At 44.7% G+C, this 23,271-nt stretch overlaps 1 protein-coding gene across 1 annotated transcript in view; it reads right to left on the bottom strand.

The window, feature by feature from the left end:
* The window catches only part of SLC7A14 (solute carrier family 7 member 14), a 53,155-nt gene that overhangs the window by 18,278 nt on the left and 11,606 nt on the right, over positions 1-23,271 (bottom strand). The window contains exon 2 of the mRNA XM_082224120.1: positions 11,151-11,651. Within this exon, the coding sequence (XP_082080246.1) occupies positions 11,151-11,454 (304 nt within the window). The 5' untranslated portion in view covers positions 11,455-11,651. The remainder of the gene's footprint in view (positions 1-11,150; positions 11,652-23,271) is intronic.

Genomic DNA, 23,271 nt, shown 5'->3' with positions numbered 1-23,271 from the left:
ATGTTTTGTGAGCTTCGTTACCCAATGTGTTTCTTTTAGCAAAGTAAAAATATGTTTTGGTCTCTCTTGGATGGAGACAAGTGCCGTTTCTTTTATTTTCTGCAGGAAAACAACACAGATCTAATGCATTCCTGATACCTTGAGGCCAGATGTATCTGCCAGAAACCCAATTATTTTGCATCTGAATCAATTTGTGTATGTGACAGGAATACAGCTTCCTGTTTATTGGCCTATTAAACATTCATGCAGGAAGCCAAGAGCTGGTCCCGATTTTTTACAAAATGACCAGAGCTTTTAGCCAAAGGACCTAACATGACTTTGCAAGATTTTTTCAAATTAGTATTATATTTGCCCAATCTGGCATGGCTGTAGATTTTAAAAATAAGATAAGGTAGAATGAAATAGACCTACAAAGCAGATGATTGGAAATGGATCTATGGGTAATATTTATTTATTTTATGTCTCAGCTCCTAAATAGTGTAACAGAAACTTTGCTGGCATGATAATATGCTTGATGGTATCATTCAGGAACAAATAAACACAGCTGGATAGTTAGGGCTTTCATAAGACTGGCTATAATTTCCTATTTATAGCATCTTCTGCTGCTTCTTTTTAATAATAAAATCCCATTTTCTTCAGTTCCTTAGCAATGCAGTCCTAGCCATGTCGACTCTGAAGCAAGATCTACTGAATTTAATGGTACTTTTTCCATGGTAAATATGTTGGAGACTGCTATTCTATACACACATGTACCTTGGGATAAGTCCCATTGAATTCAGTTAGACTTATTTTTGAGTAGACATGGCTAGGGACTCAGCTAGACTGGTAAAGAAAGTGTTTTATATGTGTTGTATATGCCTTACTACACAGTGTCACCAGATGGCGCTGTTGAGTCCCGTCTTTCCCTACAGGATTTCCCCGTACGAGTTTACAACGTGTTTCACTGAAACGCTTATTTGATGTGTCTAGATCCAGCCTAGGATTGTATGAGGGGCAATAGGTGCCCTCTGTTTTTTGCCTTACAATTTATACACCGCTTGATTGTAAAAACAAACAAGCCTCAAAGCAGTTTACAAAAAGACAAAACAATAAAATCAAGAAAAATTCTCAACCCTGCTTTAAAACATACATGATTTGAATTACTAAAGCAGTTTAACATTACCTCACCTTCCTAAGCATCTGGGCAGGCTTCTCTAAGCGGGAATAAGTTTTAGCAGGCACCAAAAAGAGGGCAGTGAAGGTGGTTCTTGATCTCAATTGTCAGGGAGTTCCAAAGGACAGGTGCTGCCACACCAAACAAATGGGTTCTTACAGATAATAATAATAATAATAATAATAATAATAATAATAATAATAATAATTTTTATTTATACCCCGCCCTCCCCAGCCAAGGCTGGGCTCAGGGCGGCTAACAAGCAATAATAAAAACAAGTTGAATGAATACAACTTAAAAACAAGATTAAAACACAACATTAAAATATTGAAACATTAAAATGCAGCCTCATCACAGGAGGAGAAAGGAAAAAGAAAAGAAGGAGGGGGAGGGAATCAAATTGGCTCCAAGCCAAAGGCCAGGTGGAACAACTCTGTCTTACAGGCACTGCGGAAAGAAATCGGATTCTGCAGGGCCCTGGTCTCATGAGGCAGAGCGTTCCACCAGGCCGGAGCCAGTGTTGAAAAGGCCCTGGCTCTGGTTGAAGCCAATCTAACTTCCTTAGGGCACGGGACCACTAGGGTGTTGCTATTTATGGACTTTGAGGTAGGGCATACCGGGAGAGGCGGTCCCGTAGGTACGAGGGTCCTAGGCCATGAAGGGCTTTAAAGGTCAAAACCAGCACCTTAAATCTGACCCTGTACTCCACCGGGAGCCAGTGCAGCTGGAAAAGCACTGGGTGAATATGCTCCCATGGCAGAGACCCCATGAGGAGCATCGCTGCAGCATTCCGCACCCGCTGGAGTTTCTGGGACAGCTTCAAGGGCAGCCCCACGTAGAGCGAATTACAGTAGTCAAGCCTGGAGGTGACCGTCGAATGGATCACTGTGGCCAGGTCGGGGAATGGTTATTATTTAGCGCCTGCAGCAATGCCAATTCTGCTGATCAAAGTGGTCAAGTGTGCATGTGTGAGGCACATTGTAGTAATCCAGTCTTGAAGTAACCAACACATAAACTACTGTGGCAAATCTTTTCCGGTCCTTGCGTGTATGTTTTGCTGAACAGCTCGAATGCACTCAGCCTATGATTGATAGGGCAGTTGCCTTTTTGGGCAGTTGCCCCTGCAAGGTCATGAGTTAGTGGCAGCAGGTCCAGACTCAGGAGCCATGGGATAGTTCTAGTAAACAACCAGGGACAAGCCTTTACCAAAGACCCTGGGAATGCTGGAATCAGGTGGGAGGAAATGAAGGTAAAAGGACCTGCTTCAGACAACCCTGGGGTGCGGAAGGAGCAAATAGATGAAATCAGGAAAGGCAGGAAGACTTTTTAAAGCAGGGGGAAGGGAGCGCTATTTGGTCTCCACTTCAGCTAGCCAAATATTTCTGGGCCACCACCAGCCACAACCCAGAAATCTGCATACCCTCTGACATTTCTCCAATGAAAATAGGGACATCCCATTCCATACAGATAATTTTATCTTATTGGGTTGCCCCAGGACTCTGGGCAGCTTCCAACATATACAAAAACATAATAAAACATTAAATATATATATATATATATAAACCTTCCCTATACAGGATTGGCTTCAGATGGCTCGAGGGTTAGATAACTCCATACCACCCAACATTTCTCCGATGAAAATAGGGACATCCTAAGGAAAAGTGGGACATTCAGGGATCAAATCAGAAACCGAGACAGATTCTTTAAATCAGGGACATCCTGGAAAATAGGGACATTTGGAGGGTCTGAATCTTGCCTATACGTTTATGCATATTTACCTGGAAAGAATTGTTCTTGACATCTATTCAACTTTATTCTGTGTAAACCTTGATTGTGCTGCAAACATTGTGAAGCAATGCACCAGTTACACTAGTGGAGGTCTTTATCGCGGCTCACATTCAAGCAGGAGAAGAGGCTATGTGTCCTGGGAAAAGGCTCATTCTTATCTCAGTTTATGAAGCTGAGATATGATCACCCAGGCTAGCTCAGGGAAAAGAGAGATGGCTCTTGAAAATAGTAACATGAGAACCCATCCCAAGGTTTTGTTTATATCCCAGATGCTTATGAGAACCGCAGCTAAAAGGTTAAGCAGAAGGTGAAGCGAAAGATTCAGTTTCATGTGCTTTGTGATTTCCTAGCTCAGCCTCACTTTTGCTTTCCAAGAATGCGTTGCTGTTATAAATAACAAAACTCAGGAATGATCAAAAAGGGGGAAATGGCCGAGGAGACTATAAAAATATATCTCAGTGCTTGGGAAAATGTTTTTCTTCAGTGGAATGAAAGCAAATCAAGATGAAAGAAGAAAAGGAATAACCAACACAGCAAACTTGCTATCATCTTAAAATTTTAAAACATAACCCCTGTGGTAGAGATACAATATTGGCAGTTTTGTGTGTTACTCTTGCTTATAGTGTGTAGCTGTGTTGTTTGTACCCAAGTAATATCTTAATGGAAAACCACCAAGGTCATAGGAACAGGTAGTTGAATGGCTTTCTATGATTTCACATGCAGTCCTTCATCTAAGCACTCTTGTGCCACTTTAACAGTCAGGACTACCCTTAAAGAACCCTGGGAACTGTAGTTTGTTAAGGGCCCTGAGAATTCTTAGGAGACCCCTCGCAGGGCTACAATTCCCAGCCCTCTTAACAAACTACCAGGTACCCCAGAAATCCTTCCTGGTACGCGTTAACATGTAAAAGTCACAGACCTCCTTCGTTGCATCCATTTATTCCAATTTGTAATGTAACCGAAACGCTTTCAGCTGGCTAAGAACACCACCTGAGTCGTGTGATCTCTACCTGAAACTGTGATCTGACAAGGTGTGCTGTCGTCCCTTCTCAGCAGCAGTTTGGGTGGTGCCTCACATTTTGCAGTCCAGCTGCTATGATAGCACAGAGGCTTATTTTTATCTCTGTCTCAAAAGAACAAACGCCCGTCAGAAAACATTTTAGTAACTTTGGATCAGTGACAGCTGGCTGTTATATTTACAGAGATGGGGGCGCAGCCATTATGTATTTCTTCTTCCCAGGAGGCCACTGGGCAACATGAAACCTGAAACATCTGAAACTTAAAGTGCCTTATTTGAATGTCTGCTAGCTCCTCCCACTCTGCCTCTTGAAATGCGCCAAATTGAGACATGTATGGCTTGACGAACAACAGCTGACTTTTCTCCCCTCTCCCACAAATTTTTTTTTTTAAACTGATGAAGTGTTTTGGGGAATTCAAAAGCTTGCCCACTAGTTTATGGCATTTTGGTTGACCTAATATAGACTCTGGAATTAATATTATGGCTAGCTTTATTCTTTAGAATTCTGATGCCTAAAAAAGCATTGTCTTTTCATTCAATAGCATTTTCCATTTCTAGGTAAGTCAGAGTTTTAGCTCCTGGTTGTGTTGATTTTTTTATAGGCATGAATTTATGTCATTTCCCCCCCTAAACAGGCTTTAACCTTCTTAAATTTTATAGTTCTGCTTTGTGAGTTCAGATGTTTTGGTCCAGACCCACATAAATACTATCCTATTTGATTCTATGCTTTGTGGATAATACTTATCCATACTTATCTTTTGCCCTCCTCTTTTCAGGCACAGGTCTGTGCTTAAAAGCTCTGTGTCTGAGTCTCTGTTTTTGTTTTGCCCCAAGCTTTCTCCATGAAAACCTGCTCTTTAGTGCTCAATTGGAGCAAACATCAATTTGGGCTTTCTGCGGATTGACATACGCTTTTATTGAGCTTTATAGGTCAGGGTTTCATTTTGGTTTTTTGCAAAAGAGGGGGTGTGCTCAGACACAGAGCTTTAAGCAGTGGGCTGTGCCTGGAAAGAGCGGAGGAAAGGTAATTGTGGATAAGCCCATAATCTGGGTTGGGCAGACCTCAGGAAATACTTGGGTGGGGTTTTTTTAGTAGACCCTGTGATCCACCAACTGGAACCTGCTGCAAAGGATATACACTTAGAATTAAAGAATTCTGAGCCAAAGAATTTATTTTAGGCACCAGATCTAAATGGAGCTCACAGCCCTTCCACACCAAAATCTATCAACAGCCTTCTTCATTTCAGCAGTATAATTTGAGCCAGGGCAGGGGGACTGTCCTTTAGTTGCTACTAGTAAATCAGCTGGGTGTCGGAAGTCCTTGTCAATCATCCAGGGAGCTAATGGCAGATCCATAGTTGTCTTCTGCCCACTGTTGTCTTGACCCACCTTGATAAAAATCTGATCGGTCCCACCAGAGTGGATAAAGTTGCTTCTAGTCCATCCATTGTGGCACCAGTTAGCCATTCCCAGTCCTCACAAACAGTTAAGTGAAACAATGAGTTGAATATTTTCCCTTGATGTTTTGTAGCCAGGCCAGGTGTAGACCTTGGATGAGAAATTCCAATCTCATAAGAGAAAGTAGAATGAAAACAACTATTTTATGCTTGAGAAAAGCATTAGAGAAAAGCTTGTTTTAAAAAGCTAAATTTATCCGGGATATTTCATTGTGTTGCATTTACAATGCAGAATTCAAATCAAGGTTCTTCTGTTATTTATCAGTGTTTCCTTAACTGACACCCACATCAAATTTGAAGCATCAATAACCCGCCTCAGAAGCACAGAATGCTCCTTCCACTGCTTGCGTTGGAACATTGTGTCTGCTTGCTATCATTGAACTGTAAAGGACAAACACCAGCCGTAAATGGGCTCACGTGGAAAACATACATAGACCAATTCATACCCTTGGCTAAATTCAATCAATGAAGCCAGGATTCAGAGACTTTTGTTTTACACTTGTTTACTTCTTCTTATCCATCGTGATCCTTTAAAAACCAAAGCCTGCAATCAAATTTCAAGCAGACAACTCTGAAACCAGCAATCAAATTTCAGGCATGTAAACAGAAGAGTCTTGCTGGTCCAGGATTCTTTTAGTCAACCTGGTCCAGAATGTTGCATCCCAATCGCATCTGGGAAACTTGCAGGCAGGGTACAAATTCAATAGCCTTCCCCTCTTGCTTGTTCCTGACATCTGATATTCAAAAGGATGCTTAACTCTAAACCTTGAGGTGCCATTTAACGATAATGGGTAATAGATTCTGACAGTCCTAGAGGGTCCTGAAAACGTCCTTTCTCTCTTCATTATTATAGGGTAGCGGAAGTGAATGTTAATTAATCTACACAAGTACAGTTTGTACCATATTGCTAGACCAATTACGCTAATTGACTGAGATGGATTACAAATATGTTCGGTGTAGCCGGTGAGTAATCCACAAGCCTTTCTTGCTAGCCAGAGACCCTCTGGAAGTATTTGTTGGCTCTCATGATGTCCGAAAAGGATGGTGTCAATGCAACTCCCCTGATAGTCTAAGCCAGCCTTCCTTAAAGCGATGTCCTCAAAAGGTCATTGGACTACAACTTCCATCAGTCCCAGACAGCATCAGGTTAGGGAAAGCTGGTCTAAGCAATCCTTATCTTAAGCACGGTGTATGTATCTTTGCTTTCTAACTTGACTAAATCCAGTTAAGCTAGGTCATTGAAACAGTCTACGTCTACAACAATGGTCCTCAGCAGGGGTGTCAACTTGAATAAAATATTGGGGGGACCCAAGAAAGCCCTGCCCCACATTACTGATCACAAGATACAGTGCATGCACATCATTTAACGATAATGGGTAATAGATCTGGTCGGGGACAGAGGGTGGCGCTTGGGGGGGGGAACTGTCATCCCGCCACTCCTTGGTGTGTGGAGTGCCCCAGGGTGCGATACTCTCCCCGATGCTTTTTAACATCTTTATGCGCCCCCTTGCCCAGCTTGTCCGGAGTTTTGGGCTGGGCTGCCATCAGTATGCTGATGACACCCAACTCTATCTGTTGATGGATGGCCATCCTGACTCGGCCCCAGACACACTGATCAGATGCTTGGAAGCTTTGGCTGGATGGTTACGTGGGAGCCGGTTGAAGTTAAATCCTTCGAAGACAGAGGTCCTCTGGCTGGGACGGGACGATATGGGATTGAGGGGGCAACTCCCATCTCTTGCGGGGGTGCAATTAGTGCCAGCACCGTCCGTTAAGAGTTTGGGTGTAATCTTCGATACCTCCCTCTCCATGGAGGCGCAGATTGCAGCTATAAGAAAGGCGGCATTTTTTCATCTCCTCCAAGCTAAGCAGTTGGCTCCTTACCTCTCTCGCCCTGACCTAGCCACTGTGATCCACGCGACGGTCACCTCCAGACTGGATTATTGTAACTCGCTCTACGTGGGGCTGCCCCTGAGACTGACCCAGAAACTCCAGCGGGTGCAGAATGCCGCAGCGAGACTCCTTACGGGGTCTTCGCTGTGGGATCACATTCATCCGGTGCTATACCAGCTGCACTGGCTCCCGGTGGAGTACAGGATCAGGTTTAAGGTGCTGGTTTTAACCTTCAAAGCCCTATACGGCCTAGGACCCTCGTATCTACGGGACCGCCTCTCCTGGTATGCCCCACAAAGAAACTTATGGTCTTCAAATAAAAACATCTTGAAGGTCCCAGGCCTCAGAGAGGTTAGGCTGGCCTCAACTAGAGCCAGGGCTTTTTCGGCCGTGGCTCCAACCTGGTGGAACGCTCTGTCACAAGAGACAAGGGCCCTCCAGGACTTGACATCTTTCCGCAGGGCCTGCAAGACAGAGCTGTTCCACCAGGCCTTTGGTCAGGGCGCAGCCTGACTCCCTCCTTTGGCAATCTTTACAATACTTTAGTTTATGGTTGCCATCAATTTTGATTTTAATTAATTCTTTGATGTTTTTATAATGTTGCACTATTTTAGTGTTGTTAGCCGCCCTGAGCCCGGCTTCGGCTGGGGAGGTCGGGATATAAATAAAAATTTATTATTATTATTATTATTATTATTATTATTATTATTATTATTATTATTTGAATAGCAATGCCCATCAACTTGAGTGGGGCAGCAACCCTCAAATGTTTTTGGGGAGCAAAGGGACCTTGACCCTTAGGAGCTGGCTCCAATGGTCCTCAGTTGAGCCCAGGGTACATTTGGAAACCACAAAATACAGAAGGAAAACAGCTGATGGTCAGACCCTTAATTTAAAAAGTTGAAATGTTTACACCCTCCCAAAATACAATACAGACAAACAAAGCAAACACCCCCCCAAAACAGACAGCTCCTTCCAATCATACGGCCTGCCAAGCCAAAAAAAGTCCTCAATTTAAAAAATAAAATAAAAATTGGGAGGGCAAGAGGTTTAGGCAGGAACCAAGAGGAGGTCTGGGGATACCATGGTGGGGACCCCAGGTTTACAAAGATTTAATACTCAGCATAGTGGTTGAGCTGACTCTCATGATATCTGAAAAGGATCTTGGAAACACAACAAAACTCGGTCATGGTTCAGCTAAACCTTAAATGGAGCATAGTTCTAATTGACTGCACTCTATCTTAATATAGAGGCAGAATTCTTACATAGTTATTATGCTATCCAGTTAGGTTTAGGAATGTTTGCGGAGTGCTGTAGTCACAACCAATCAGATGCCATGGTGGACTTACTTGTAAGATCGTCAAACATTCCCACTTGGTAATGCAAAAGGTTTTATCAGTCATTGGCATTAGTCTGGGGCAGAGGTGTTGGTGCTACTAAAGGTGTTGACTCATTAAAAGAATAGTACTTTGCTCTTGTATTTTTTGCCATTCCCCCCCCCTTGAACAAATAGCATGTTTAGGCCCAGAGAGGCATTTAGGGTCAGTGCCATCTAGAGAGTTTCAACAGGTCTCATAAAATGGAAGGCAGGTAATATAAACAAGTTTAATAATGTCCTTAATCAGCTTTCGCACAATTTCACTCATTTCACATGCTAGCAAGGTTATGCTTAAAATTCTACAAGGAAGGCTCAAGCAGTATGTGGACCGAGAACTCCCAGAAGTGCAAGCTGGATTTAGAAGAGGCAGAGGAACCAGAGACCAAATTGCAAACATGCGCTGGATTATGGAGAAAGCCAGAGAGTTCCAGAAAGACATCTACTTCTGCTTCATTGACTATGCAAAAGCCTTTGACTGTGTTGACCACAGCAAACTATGGCAAGTTCTTAAAGAAATGGGAGTGCCTGATCACCTCATCTGTCTCCTGCGAAATCTCTATGTGGGACAAGAAGCTACAGTTAGAACTGGATATGGAACAACTGATTGGTTCCAAATTGGGAAAGGAGTACGGCAAGGCTGTATATTGTCTCCCTGCTTATTTAACTTATATGCAGAATTCATCATGCGAAAGGCTGGGCTGGATGAATCCCAAGCCGGAATTAAGATTGCCGGAAGAAATATCAACAACCTCAGATATGCAGATGACACAACCTTGATGGCAGAAAGTGAAGAGGAATTAAAGAACCTTTTAATGAGGGTGAAAGAGGAGAGCGCAAAATATGGTCTGAAGCTCAACATCAAAAAAACGAAGATCATGGCCACTGGGCCCATCACCTCCTGGCAAATAGATGGGGAAGAAATGGAGGCAGTGAGAGATTTTACTTTCTTGGGCTCCATGATCACTGCAGATGGTGACAGCAGTTACGAAATTAAAAGACGCCTGCTCCTTGGGAGAAAGGCGATGGCAAACCTAGACAACATCTTAAAAAGCAGAGACATCACCTTGCCAACAAAGGTCCGTATAGTAAAAGCCATGGTTTTCCCAGTAGTGATGTATGGAAGTGAGAGCTGGACCATAAAGAAGGCTGATCGCCGAAGAATTGATGCTTTTGAATTATGGTGCTGGAGGAGACTCTTGAGAGTCCCATGGACTGCAAGAAGATCAAATCTCTCCATTCTGAAGGAAATCAGCCCTGAGCGCTCACTGGAAGGACAGATCGTGAAGCTGAGGCTCCAAGACTTTGGCCACCTCATGAGAAGAGAGGACTCCCTGGAAAAGACCCTGATGTTGGGAAAGATGGAGGGCACAAGGAGAAGGGGACGACAGAGAATGAGATGGTTGGATGGTGTTCTTGAAGCTACTAGCATGAGTTTGATCAAACTGCGGGAGGCAGTGGAGGACAGAAGTGCCTGGCGTGCTCTGGTCCATGGGGTCACGAAGAGTCGGACACGACTAAACGACTAAACAACAACAATCAGCTTACTTTCTTTACATTCTGAACATTCAGCATTGCACACCAATGTGTGCCACCCCAATAGCCTTAGACGATTATGCTGCTTCCTGAAAAGTAAAATGACGACTTATGAGCGACTTACATATTCCTTTTGGCTGACAGTTTGAGCACCTGAAGGCAATAGTCGTCCCATCCCTCTTTAATTTTAAAAAGACATTTGGGCTCCCAGGCTGGTGTTTGATCTCAGTATATTATATTTTTAACTCTGCCCTAGTTTTCCATTGCGTTTTCTTCCTGTAGTTTAATGCTGTTTTGACATGTATTTCAATATGGTTGTACACAGCCTGGAGACAGGAAGTGGAAGGCGGCATAAAATGGTTTCTAATAGATAAATACATACATACTTCAAAGAACAATTGCTTATAAAATATGTATTCCTGGCATGCTTAAGAAAAAGAGTGGGGAACCTCATGGCCCATGGTCCGTGGCCAGTGTTGGCCTGCCAGGTGGTCCAGGTTTGTCCTCAGGGCCATTTTCTCCAAACCAACCCCAGCTGTCCGCTCACTGATGACACTGAGTGATGTCAGCTGATGGGCAGGGTTCAGTCCCACTGGGTGCTGCATCAACAGTGTGTTATTTGACCCCTGTAGCCAGCAGGATTGATCCCTTAGCTCATCAGCTGGTCATGATGCCATCATGATATAAGATGATTGATAGATGGGTGGACTTGTCCACTTGTCACAGTGGGTTTGCAGGGGTGGGGATGGGAATAATGATCTGGCACCATGGGCCAAAACGGTACCCCAACCCCTGGATTATGAGCAACGACAATGCTTGATGAAAGAGAAGCTAAAAGGTTTGCCCTAGAGATTCATGAGAAATAGAATCAGCCCTAACTGTTCTTCAGTAAATAGGCATTTAGTAAGCATACAGTTTGGGAAGACTCACCAGACAAAATGGAGGCTACGGCTGCAATGATGAAGGAAACGATGACGCCCGGCCCGGCCATCTCCTTAGCAACCAGGCCAGAGACCACATACATCCCGGTGCCAACACAACTTCCAACACCCAGTGAAACCAGATCCAGGGTAGTGAGCACTTGGGCCAGTTTGGTTCCATGGGATGTGGTGGTGCCTGTCCCCTCCAGCATGGATTCCACTGGCTTGGTGCGGAGGATTCGAGAGTGCATGGCATACCATGTGGCACCCCACTGGATCCGCCGGGGGTCCAAGTGCGAGAGGATGCCGCTCATTGTGATGTCAAGGGATGGAAAGAAAGGCCAAAGAAAACCACAGAGTTCAGTTAGCTCCCGTAACGAAGTCTGACAGCATAGACTTTAGCAGACAGGTAGTCAGTTTCAGAGATGGTCCATGTCAACTCAAAGCCACTGCGGTGTGATTGTAAACTGCAGCTTTAACAACCTGGGTTTCAGTTTCGCCTTGTGAGATCCTATGAAAAAGGGAGAAAGAGGGGGAAAATATATTTCTGTGTGAATGAAAGAAAGTGGGACCACGGAACGTTACTATCCCACTCCTAGGAACCAAGATTACAGCAATATATACGTGAGCAGCATATGCTGGAGGACCAGTCACATTTGGTGTATAGTGTAAGCAATACTAATTTCTAGATGGAATTATGTTCTGACCTGGTAATGGGCAGCTTCTGGTGTTCTTGTTAAGTCCCATACTATAGACCTGCTATGTGTTCATGTGGTGGTGTCATTTTCACAGAAACATAGAATTGGAAGGGATCCCGAGGGTCATGGAGTTCAACTCCCCTGCAATGTAGGAATCTCAGAAGCAATGAAGGTGGCTTCTCTTTCCTTGTCTTCCTTACTATACGGCCTAGGACCCTCGTACCTACGGGACCGCCTCTCCTGGTATGTCCTACGGAGGACCTTATGGTCTTCAAATAAAAACATCTTGGAGATCCCGGGCCACAGGGAGGTTAGGCTGGCCTCAACCAGAGCCAGGGCTTTTTCGGCCATGGCCCTGATCTGGTGGAATGCTCTGTCACAAGAGACTAGGACCCTGCGGGGCTTGACATCTTTCCACAGGGCCTGCAAGACAGAGCTGTTCCACCAGGCCTTTGGCCAAGGCACAGTCTGACCCCCTCTCTCCTTCTGTAATCCTCATAGAACTCTAGCCCAATGGTTGCCATTAATTTGACTCTGAATTGATTTTAGAATGAATTGATTTTAGAATGTATTTCAATTAATTGATTGTGATTTTATGTAAACTGTGTTATTTTTACAGTTGTTTGCCGCTCTGAACCCGGCTTCGGCTGTGGAGGGCGGGATATAAATAATTTATTATTATTTTTATTACTCAAGATACGTGGCACTCAGAATCAGTGGTTAAGCTACATAATTTTAAACGTTGGGCTTAATAGTTGTGTGCGTGCGTGTGTGTGTGTGTGGTAATTAGATGATAATGTGTATTACTCCACTTACTTTAAAATGTGGTAAGAGAGCCCTGCTGGGTTTGGGGGTCCTGCTGAGAGGGCTCTTGACACCTGCCCAGTTGGTGCTATTGTTCAGAATATATTCGAAAAGGATGGGGGAATTGGTCAGCAGCACATCTATGCACATCAGTTGGATTTTTAGCACTTAATTGCTCTACACTTGGGCTGCACTGTGTAGGAATATGAAGCTAATGAGCCTGACTTACGAGTAAATAGGCATAGGACTGTGCTGTAGATACACTGTGTGCTTGCTTCTGCAACCTATTGCTTTTTCTGCTTGAGAAATGATTACTTTGTATATTTGGACATAGATGATTAGAAAGGTAACAAGCTTTCTTCTGTGTTCTCTTCCACAAATGATATTTACTGGGCAAATGGTGCCTTGAACTTTTCACTGTTTAGGAAAGGGGTAGTGTGAAACAATATCTTTCCAGCTGCCTGGGGAAGAAACAATTCTCTCTTTTTTTCATTTTTGGCTAAAAAGAAACTATTTTCCTCCTTTGTATCTAAATGTGTGTTTTTAATACAGTACATACAGAAATTTAGCCAAGTTAGCAAAAACATGGCGTTAAGTTGACTGCTGTTGGTTGACTAAAACCTAGAGAGTTTCCCCAGATATTTACCCCAAGCAATATTTACCCCACGATTAAAGGTTGTAGCATTTAGGATTTTTTAGTTTATAGAAAAGGTGAGGAAGAGGTGGCATGATCAAAGTTTATAAAATTATGCATGGCATAGAAAAAAGTGGCTAGAGAAAACTTTCTCTCTCTCTGTCTCACTCATTACACTAGACAAAATAAAAAAATTCCTTCCAGTAGCACCTTAAAGACCAACTAAGTTAGTTCTTGGTATGAGCTTTCGTGTGCATGCACACTTCTTCAGATACATCTGTATCTGTGTATCTGAAGAATGTGTATCTGAAGAATGTGTGTATCTGAAGAAGTGTGCATGCACACGAAAGCTCATACCAAGAACTAACTTAGTTGGTCTTTAAGGTGCTACTGGAAGGAATTTTTTTATTTTGACTATGGCAGACCAACACGGCTACCTACCTGTAACTCATTACACTAGAATTCGTCCACATCCAACGAAGATGAATGTTGAAAAACTCAAGACAGACAAAGGAAAGTACATATTCATGCAGTGCATAGTTAAACTGTGGAACTCACTCCCACAGCACGCAGAGATGACGGATGGCTTGAAAAGTGGATTAGGCCAATTCATGGAGCATAAGACTTATCAGTAGCTGCTAGCCATAATGGCTATGCTCTGCCTCCACAGCTAAAGGCAGTGTGCTTCTGAATACCAATTGCTGGAAAGGGGAGGGTGCTATTGTCCTGCTAAAGTCCTATAAAAGACTTCAAAAAATTACTGCCAATCAGAATAGATAGCAAGGGGACAAGAGTCTCTAGTTCAGGACAGAGTTAGTATGTGAAAGGGTTAAGAACCACAGACTTCTAAATTGCTAGAGTAGGCTCAGTGATGTCACATCCCCCTTCTCCTGAGAGGGAAGAAATAATTCTTATTTCCTGTTCTCTTTCTCCCTCCCCCCCTCTCGCGTTGCATGTGACGGATCCCTCACCTTAGCTCTCTGTCCCAGACATATGTCTGAGACTGCCCTTGTGGTACTTTTCAACCAAGAACATTTACCAGAAATTTATCGTTGCTGCTAAGAACAATGCATGACTGTAAGTAAAATATATTTTAAACTTCCTTCAACGTATGGTGTGCAGGAGAGGTAAAGGGAGCCAACCGCTTCAAGTAGCTGGAGTGCATTAAAATAAGGCTAAAAAGCCTATTCCTACACTTCACTAAATCTGCCTAATGATGGGATTGTAACTCTGCTACTGGGGCTCTTTATGCACAAGCCCTGCGTTCCTAAAAACCCCCTGGTACCAGCCATTTCTTCTTTTGTTTCCTAACACACACACATGGGTCTGTAGAGGACTAGATATAATTAATATATCCTCTTACCAATACCCATCAACATTGTTATCTTTCAACAGGGCTAGGACTGGACTTTAAATCGGGGACTGTGCTCTATAAAGCAGGATATAAGACCTATTGAATAGGCCTGTTTCCAACCACAGTGACCAACCCGATGCCTGTGGGAAGCTCAAAGGCAGGCAGGAGCACAGTCACCATCTCCTGCTGTTGCTCCCATCAACTGGAATTCAGTGACACACTGCCTTTGATCCTGGATGTGGCAGATGGCCATCCCAACTAGCAGCCAATAGCCATAAGGTTGAGCTCTTCATTCATAGCCAAGTGGTTGAATTCTTACTTCCAATGTGGGAGGCCTAGTCCAGTGTGCTACTGACTGTGCTTTCTGAGGACGGGGGACACGTGCCATAGCTTACTGTTGGAACATAGCTTTCTCTGCACTTGGTTTAGCCCCTGGTACCTGCTATTTTTAAGCAAGGATCTCAGACAGCAGGGCTGGTGGGAACTACATTGGAGTGTCACTGCAGACAGCAGCAGGCATAATGAGCTGGTGATCTGGCTCAGTTTAAGTGCATTCAGAGTTTTAATCCGTGTGGCTTCAAAGAGCACCCAAAGACATCAGTTTCATAACTTCAGCAGTGACATTTAAAACATCTGGATGGGTTTCAACTGAGTGCTTTATAATTAAACTATGTCTGTCTTTTTCAGCTCAAAAGCATCCCACTGTGGGGACATAGAAAACTCAAAGATGTATAATGCTCCCTATGGCCAAATGTTGCATTTTTCACTCATCCACTAATTACCTTCTTGCCCATTAAACACAGCAAATGGCACAAACACGTCGGTGTGGGGCTTTATTAAACACTGGGGGAGAAGGGGAAGGCTGTACAGGTTTATTTTTTCCTGGAGAAAACTTTGTTCATTTCTGGTTTTGCAAATAGCTTCCAAAGATGGTTCCCAACCCACAGGGTTCTTTTCCTTGATGGTGGTGATTTGCATTTACTAGACCAATAAGTGAGGCCACATCTGCACCATGCATTTAAAGCACTAGGATTCCACTTGAACAGTCATGGATTCTTCGGAACTGTAGTTTATTAAGGGTGCTTAAAGGTTGTTAAGGTAAAGGTAAAGGGACCCCTGACCATTAGGTCCAGTCATGGCCGACTCTGGGGTTGCGGCGCTCATCTCGCTTTACTGGCCAAGGGAGCCGGCGTACAGCTTCCGGGTCATGTGGCCAGCATGACTAAGCCGCTTCTGGCGAACCAGAGCAGCGCACGGAAACGCCGTTTACCTTCCCGCCGGAGCGGTACCTATTTATCTACTTGCACTTTGACGTGCTTTCGAACTGCTAGGTTGGCAGGAGCTGGGACAGAGCAATGGGAGCTCACCCCATCGTGGGGATTCGAACCGCCGACCTTCTAATCGGCAAGTCTTAGGCTCTGTGGTTTAACCCACAGCGCCACCCGTTGTTAGGAGGCCACTATTCCCCTCACAGAGCTACAATTCCCAGACTTCCCTGGGAAGAGGGCTCGATTGATAAACCACTCTCCTCACAACTCTCAGTACCCTCAGCAAACTACAGGATACACAAATATGTATTTTTTAATGAAAAAAACTCTGAAAATTTTTTTTATGAAAAAATGGTGTGAGTTTAAAAAAGAAATTGAAAGATTGATGCAGAAATAGGAATAAATGGGCTTATGAGTGGATAAACACAAAATTTGTACAATGATACCCAAAAGCTTAAGAAAAACACTTTGTCAGCCCATGGCCCCCCCACAGCCCAAGAAGAGACAAGAAAACCATCTCTCTTTGAATTCTAATTGGCTTTTTCCATTCTCACTGTCATTAATCAAAAGTCTACCACCTACTGCTGTGATGCCAGACATTATTAGGAAAGGGTTGTTTGCACCACAACAACATTCTTCATTAGGGAAAATTAAACTAAAACAGCAATCATATTGCAGATAGAGAGAGAGAGAAACATGTTTACAGGCACAAATCATCTTTACCTATGGAAACATTTCCTGCATTATTCATATTCAGCGAAGGTTCGATTTGTTGCCATGGCGGCACTTAAAGCCATCCTGGCTACTAGCTTGACTTGTATGAGCCTCCGGATATGTGCAATTGGTTTGACTTACCTAGGCATATATCAAAGGGCCCCGAAATAGCCTCCAGACTAGTTGCATTCTGGCTGACCGCCCACCCAACCCTGTATCTTCTGTCCCCAGGGATACCCATCGCCTGCACTACCGCCTGCTAGACAGGAGGAGAGCTGAACGTTGCTTATGGTAAGCTGAACCACGTACAGAATTCAGAAAGGCAGCCACACCTGGCGGCTGATGGTGCAGGAAGAATGTGCACATGGGAAGGTGGGAGATGGAAAGAGAGACAGAGAGAGATGCAGGGCTATTTTAGTCACTGGTGACACTGGCAGCTGACCCTCAGCTGGCTGGAGCAGATGGTCTTTGTACTAAGACACAGTGAAGGCTGGTCGCTGCTAAAGCTGCATCTGTGGAACGAGTTACGTCATGGACTTGCTAAAAAGGAATTAAATGGCAGAGAGAAACGAGCACAGAGGCTTGTTCCTCTCGTGCTCATTGAAGTAGCTTCTTTCCTGTGAGCTGCCAGTGGGAAACGGATGAGCTTTTCATAGAATCATAGAATCACAGAATTGTAGTGTGGGGAAGGGACTCTGAGGGTCATCTAGTCCTACCCCCTGCAGTGCAGGAATCTCAACTAGATCGTCCATGGCAGATGGCCATCCAACGTTTGCTCTAAGTCTAATACATCTCATAGGAGTCTGTTCCACTGTGGGAAAGTTCTTCCAGATGTTTGTGACTTCAAAAATTGGACATACTTTTCACAACCAGTCCTGCCTCTTTAAGATCTTGTTGGCTGCTAGATTGATCAACAGGACAGGAACCAGCATAGAATGGAGGAGCAACTCCTTCGCCCTTCCTTGCTTTCCCCTCGAACCTCTTCTGAAGACTTTGGAATGACAGGAAGTTGGAATGCAGGAACAGAGGAAGCTGCCACCTCACACAATTGGTGCATCTAGGCTAGTATTGTCTACACTGTCTGGCAGCAGCTCTCCAGGATTGCAGATTGGGCAGATGGAGATGCCAGGATTGAACCTGAGATTTGCTTCATGCAAAGCAGGCGTTGTGCCACTGAGCTTAAGGCTCTTCCTGGAAAAAGCATTATATAGTCAGAGTCTGAGCCCAGAAACAAGTCTCAGAATTATTAGCTGCTGTCTGCCCTGGATTTCTTGCCCACATTGGCACCCCCCTTGGAGAAAGAGTTGCCTTAAGTAGTAGGGACTCCTGTTGGTACCAGCCTGAGATCAGCATATTATGCTGCCTTACACTGACTCAGGCCATTGGTCTACCTGGCTTAGTGCTGACTACTCTGACTGGCAGCCAGGACTCAACCTGGTACATCACATCACCTCTTACCTGATCTTTTTAAGAAGGACAGGAATTATACCTGGGACCTTCTGCATGCAAAGCATATGCTCTGTCACTCAGCTCTGGCAGTCCCCTGCTGCTCCCTTCTTTACTGATCTGAACACAAGGCCCTTTCCCAACTGATCTTTGCCAGCTAGATCAAAGTTCTCTAGTCCCCAGTGCACCAGGCTAATCAGAGTCTTGTGAGTCACTGAGGCATCAAGCACTACGTTTGGTAGGCTTGCCATACGTCAGGGAAATTCCTGACATGTCCTTTTTTTCGGGTGTAAAAATGGCATCACGGCAGAATTTTGCCGAATTGGCAAAATGTCAAGAAAAACCTGGATGTACGGTAACGTGATGGAAAAAGCTTAACATCACTATTTTGCGGGGAGGTTTGCCCAGGGTGTCAGGAATTTTGCTTTTTGAAATATGAGAATCCTATACATTTGGGTAAGCACACCTCTTCCAGGTAACACAAGCTATTAATATTTTCAGGCAGAGGAAGGATAGAAATGCAAATACATAAATTCTAGCACAGTGTTTGCATTCCCCAGCCAGCAATCAATCAACTTGGGTAAGACAATATCATGTTGCACAGATATCAGTTACAAGTGACTGACTTTGCACACTCCATCTCAGAAATGACATTTTGCACTTTGGGAAAGGGCATGAGGCAGGACAGTGCACTGAAAACTGGCTTATACCAAGTCAGTCCATTGGTCCATCTAGAACAGTACTGTCTTCACCAGTGATAGGCAACACTGTGCCCTTCTGATGTTGGCAAGGATGAGCCAAGGTTGAAGCAGAATTGTCTCAGGTGGTGACCATGGGTGCCCTTTGGATCCCTGTTCTCCTTGTTCCTGGGTGGACTGGGCAGGCTGGCCGGCCAATGGGGTCCTTTCTCAGAGCAAGGCATTCTGGGTGTGGTGTCTTGGAGAATGCCTTTGCCAATCCTGTCCTTTCCCCCAGCAGCTATAAATGCCGCTTAAACAAGTTGCAAGAAATATTGAGTCTGCGCTCAAGCTGTCATAGCAAACCACAGCAGCAGCCCAGCCATTCTAGACTTCCTCGCCCAGAATGCCTTACTCTGAGAAAGGAACCCATTGGCCCTTTCTCAGAGCGAGGCTCAGACAGGGCAGAGCATGAAATACATGGACGAATGGGGTGGAGGAAGCAGGTGCTGTTGTCATCAACACAAAACGGAAGAGGTGGTGGGAAGAGAGGGAGGAGGATGTGGGCTGGTTGCACCCACCCTAGTTGTAGGGCTACAATGGCCATCAGTCCAAGCCAGCGATGATGGGAGTTGTAATTATCTAGAGGGCATCATGTTGCCTACTTCTGGGCCACACTCACTGGCAAAAACTTTCCAGGGTTCCACACAGCTCTCCTGCCTCTAACCTAGAGATGCCAGTGGATGAACCCTGGACCTTCTGAGTGCAAAGAACCCATATGATTTACCTCTGAAAACAAGGCTAGGGACGCGGGTGGTGCTGTGGGTTAAACCGCAGAGCCTAGGATCAGAAGGTCGGTGGTTCGAATCCCCGCGACGGGGTGAGCTCCCGTTGCTCGGTCCCTGCTCCTGCCAACCTAGCAGTTCAAAAGCACATCAAAATGCAAGTAGATAAATAGGTACTGCTCTGGCGGGAAGGGAAACGGAATTTCCGTGTGCTGCTCTGGTTCGCCAGAAGTGGCTTAGTCATGCTGGCCACATGACCCGGAAGCTGTATGCCGGCTCCCTCGGCCAATAAAGCGAGATGAGCGCCACAACCCCATAGTCGCTTACGACTGGACCTAACGGTCAGGGGTCCCTTTACCTTTACCTTTATACATTGAGGCATGTAGTATTGCCCATGAGTGGACATATGTTGGTAAAATGCTGAGTCGCTTTCTGTTCCAGAACATCCACCCCATGGGTTCTAGTAGAACATTTTGGGGGCTCTGGCAGCATTGCACCCCAGTGTGTACCCTCTTGGAGCTATTCCACGTGTTTTTGCTCTTACTCTTCGTCTGGTAAAATCTCAGCCTGGCGAGGCAGTTTCTGCTTCCTTTTTTTGGTCAGCTTTTCTAATGTAGGCAAAGGCATGACATCAGCTGTGCAATTCAATATGTCTTCAATAAAATTACATGAGTCAAGCTTCAGCTACCAACCACTAGAGAAAATGTGGAATGCCTGCTTCAGTAGGATACTCATCCACTCATTATCCACTCTTCGGTGCGTCAGCCATGTAATTTGATTCTGCACTTGATATTTTGATGGCCATCAGATCACTGATTTGCTGCATAAGAAATTCCATCCTAAATGTTTTTTTTACATGTGGCTTTTCGATGCAAATCTGTGTCCTCTTTTTGGAGAGCAGTCCTCCATAGTCTCAAGCAGAGATCGTTTTAACTGGAAATGTTAGCAACTGAGCATGGAACTTTTGGCATGTCAAACAGCAGGACCAGCCCAAGGTATTTTGCTGCTTGAAGCTGAGCAGCAAATAGCACCTGCTCCCCACAAATCAAGGTGCGTAGTGACTAAGACCAGTCAAGTTATTTTGGCGCCTGAGTCAGAAAATCTCACAAGTGCCCAGGGCCGGTCCACCCATGAGGCAAGGTGAGGCAACAGCCTTGAGCGGCAGAAGCCCATGAGGTGGTGCATCGGTGGCGGCACCAGTTTCCTGCAAGATCTCATGGAGCACACAAGATCAGATGCAGCACAGCAGTGCATCCCCATTTTGCCTCAAGCAGCAAAATGGGATGCACTCAAATGACAATAATAATGAAGTCCCAAATTAACTGCCTTGAAGTGGCCATTTCTGTCTGCCTAATAACAGGGCCGGCCCTCCTACCAGGAAGCTTTGGCTCCTCTCCCCTGCAGTGCCTCTTGCTCAAGTTAATGCTGAAATTGTTATTTTTTTCATTTTCAGCAAAGGCAGGTTTGAATTGTGACATCTTTCATTTTCAGACCTTTTGCCACAGGTCACTTAGATAAGAGGTTTGTTTTCCTCCTTCCTTAATAAAAGTTCCTCCTTTCAGTAGCCTCCCAGCATTTCCTATGACGATTTAACACAAAGAACACAGCTGAGACTCTCAAAGCGGTGAGCACATTTGTCTTTCAAATGTGATTTTTGTTCCCTCCCCGCAAATGAACTACACCTTCCTTTTGTGAGCTGTGTGGTCTGATTAATGCAAGATCAAGGTCTCCCACTGGTTATACAGCTATGAAGGATTGCAACTCGCTGCTCCACTTCTCTGTTTTCCTTGGCCCATTGATCAAAGCGAGGGGCCACAGAAAGCATGAACCAAAGTAAGGCAGGGTGAAAGAATATGAAAGAAACGTGGACATCCTGCAATTGTGTGCAAATGCTGGAAATGTAAAAAGCATAATACAGAATGCAGAACTCAGCTTCCTAAGACTTCCTATTTTCCCCCTTTTGTTCATGTTCCCTACCTTACTCAAATGCTTCTGCCAGGCGGAAATGTGGCCTTCAACTATGATACTATCTGCCTGGGTGGAGGATGGAAAGGAGTGTGTGTGTGTGTGTGTGTGTGTGTGTGTGTGTGTGTGTATACAGCCTCTAACTTTTGCATGCCTAGAATGTATCCTATTGTATAAAGGAAAGATTCTCATCCTTTCCTTTGGCCATGCCCACCAATGACAGGTGGCACTTAGACAGTCCCCCATGAATAAATGTGGCTCTCAGGCTCTCATGCTTGACATCAATGCTTCTAGCCACAACACCTTTTTGCCCACAGAGTAAAGTATGCTGATTTACACACCATTATTCAAAACCTAATTTCTGTTCTGCTAAACAGAATTCTAGATCCCCTCCCAGTATTTAGCCTAGATCTGTATTATTCCCACGAACCTCTGCATAGATTTCTTTTCTTTTCAGCAATACCACATTGTCCCCCAGCACTGACACATTAATTCCACAATCCTGTTTATTCCAGCAATCATCCACTTTCCTGCTAGGGTTGTAAAAAACCTGCCTGACTCTGTAATTTTGTAGATGTAAATGAATTAAAAAGAGTAGGGTGTGTGGGGGGCAATCCTTGTGTGAGTCATGCCACTGCAATACCTGCTTCTTTCTTAACAGCCTGTCCCGTTGACTTAATTTATAGTATTATAGAGCTCAGTAAATTATTGATAATAATCACATAAAAGGAGAAGAAAACAGGAGCCACGTGATCTGCTTGGACTCCTTCTGGCAGGATTCCCCACTCGCTGTTTTTATTTTCTACGAATGCTAGGGAGGAAGAAAGATCCTGCGGCGATGCTCTATTCCAGAGACATTATGAAGCACAAAATAAGAGGCAGGTTAAGGGACAGCAGGGACCCACCTAACACCCTGGTTTGGGACTGAAACCAAAAACCACATAGCTCACGGGCAAAAGTAATCCTTCGTGAGTGGCAGGCGAGGAGATGGACCAGCTACGAAAATTGTAGCAGCAAGCTGGCTGCAACTTCACCCTCACGGCTCAGTTGTGCCTCAGCCTCCATGAATTAGTAATCGTTTACGAGGCTGTGATGTTTCTAACGCTGACTCATTTCCCTCCCCTTCTCAGCCACCATGGCGTAAAATAGTAGTAGCTTCTGCTGGAGCGATTACTCAGAGAGCAGAACCAAATCATCGGAATAATTCTGAAAAGAATCAGTTGCTGGTCTGGACAGCTGCAGAGTGCTGCTGGAAGCAGAGGACTCTTAATATATATGTAAGTGGGGGCCTGCAAAAATTCTGTTAATATATCTGCAAGTGCGGCCTCCAACAAAATGCTGCTGCCCAGGATCCCATTCTATTCCCTCGCCAGCCACATTTTCCATGCTCCCTTCCTATCAGTCACTCAGCATTCTGTGGCCACTGCGCATGCTCAGTTCTCACTGGGTTGCTTTGTGGCCCAGCCCATCAACACCACCCTTTAGGGTTTCCCCCTCAAAGAACATTGTATGCATCTGCAAACATTTCCCAAGCCTGCTGATACATTTCTCTTGTGAATGGATGGTGCTATTTTGGCAACATAAGGCTCATGGAATAAATAAATTGGGGCGGCCATTCTCTTTGTGTTTCTGCATGTGAGCATCCAGAAATATCAGCTCAGCCTGCTGGAAATTGTAGTCCAAAACTCCCTGGAAGGCCCTATGCTGAGGAAGACCGTTCTAATAATTTGTTTCTACTCTCAGCGGCTCAAGGTGCATGCAGTGAGATGAGGTGGTAGACTTGTAA

Source organism: Podarcis vaucheri (assembly GCF_965113315.1).
Source record: "Podarcis vaucheri genome assembly, chromosome: 5".
Lineage (NCBI taxonomy): Eukaryota > Metazoa > Chordata > Lepidosauria > Squamata > Lacertidae > Podarcis > Podarcis vaucheri.
Note: the sequence above shows the minus strand (reverse complement) of the source record. Positions and strands in the feature narration are given on the sequence as shown.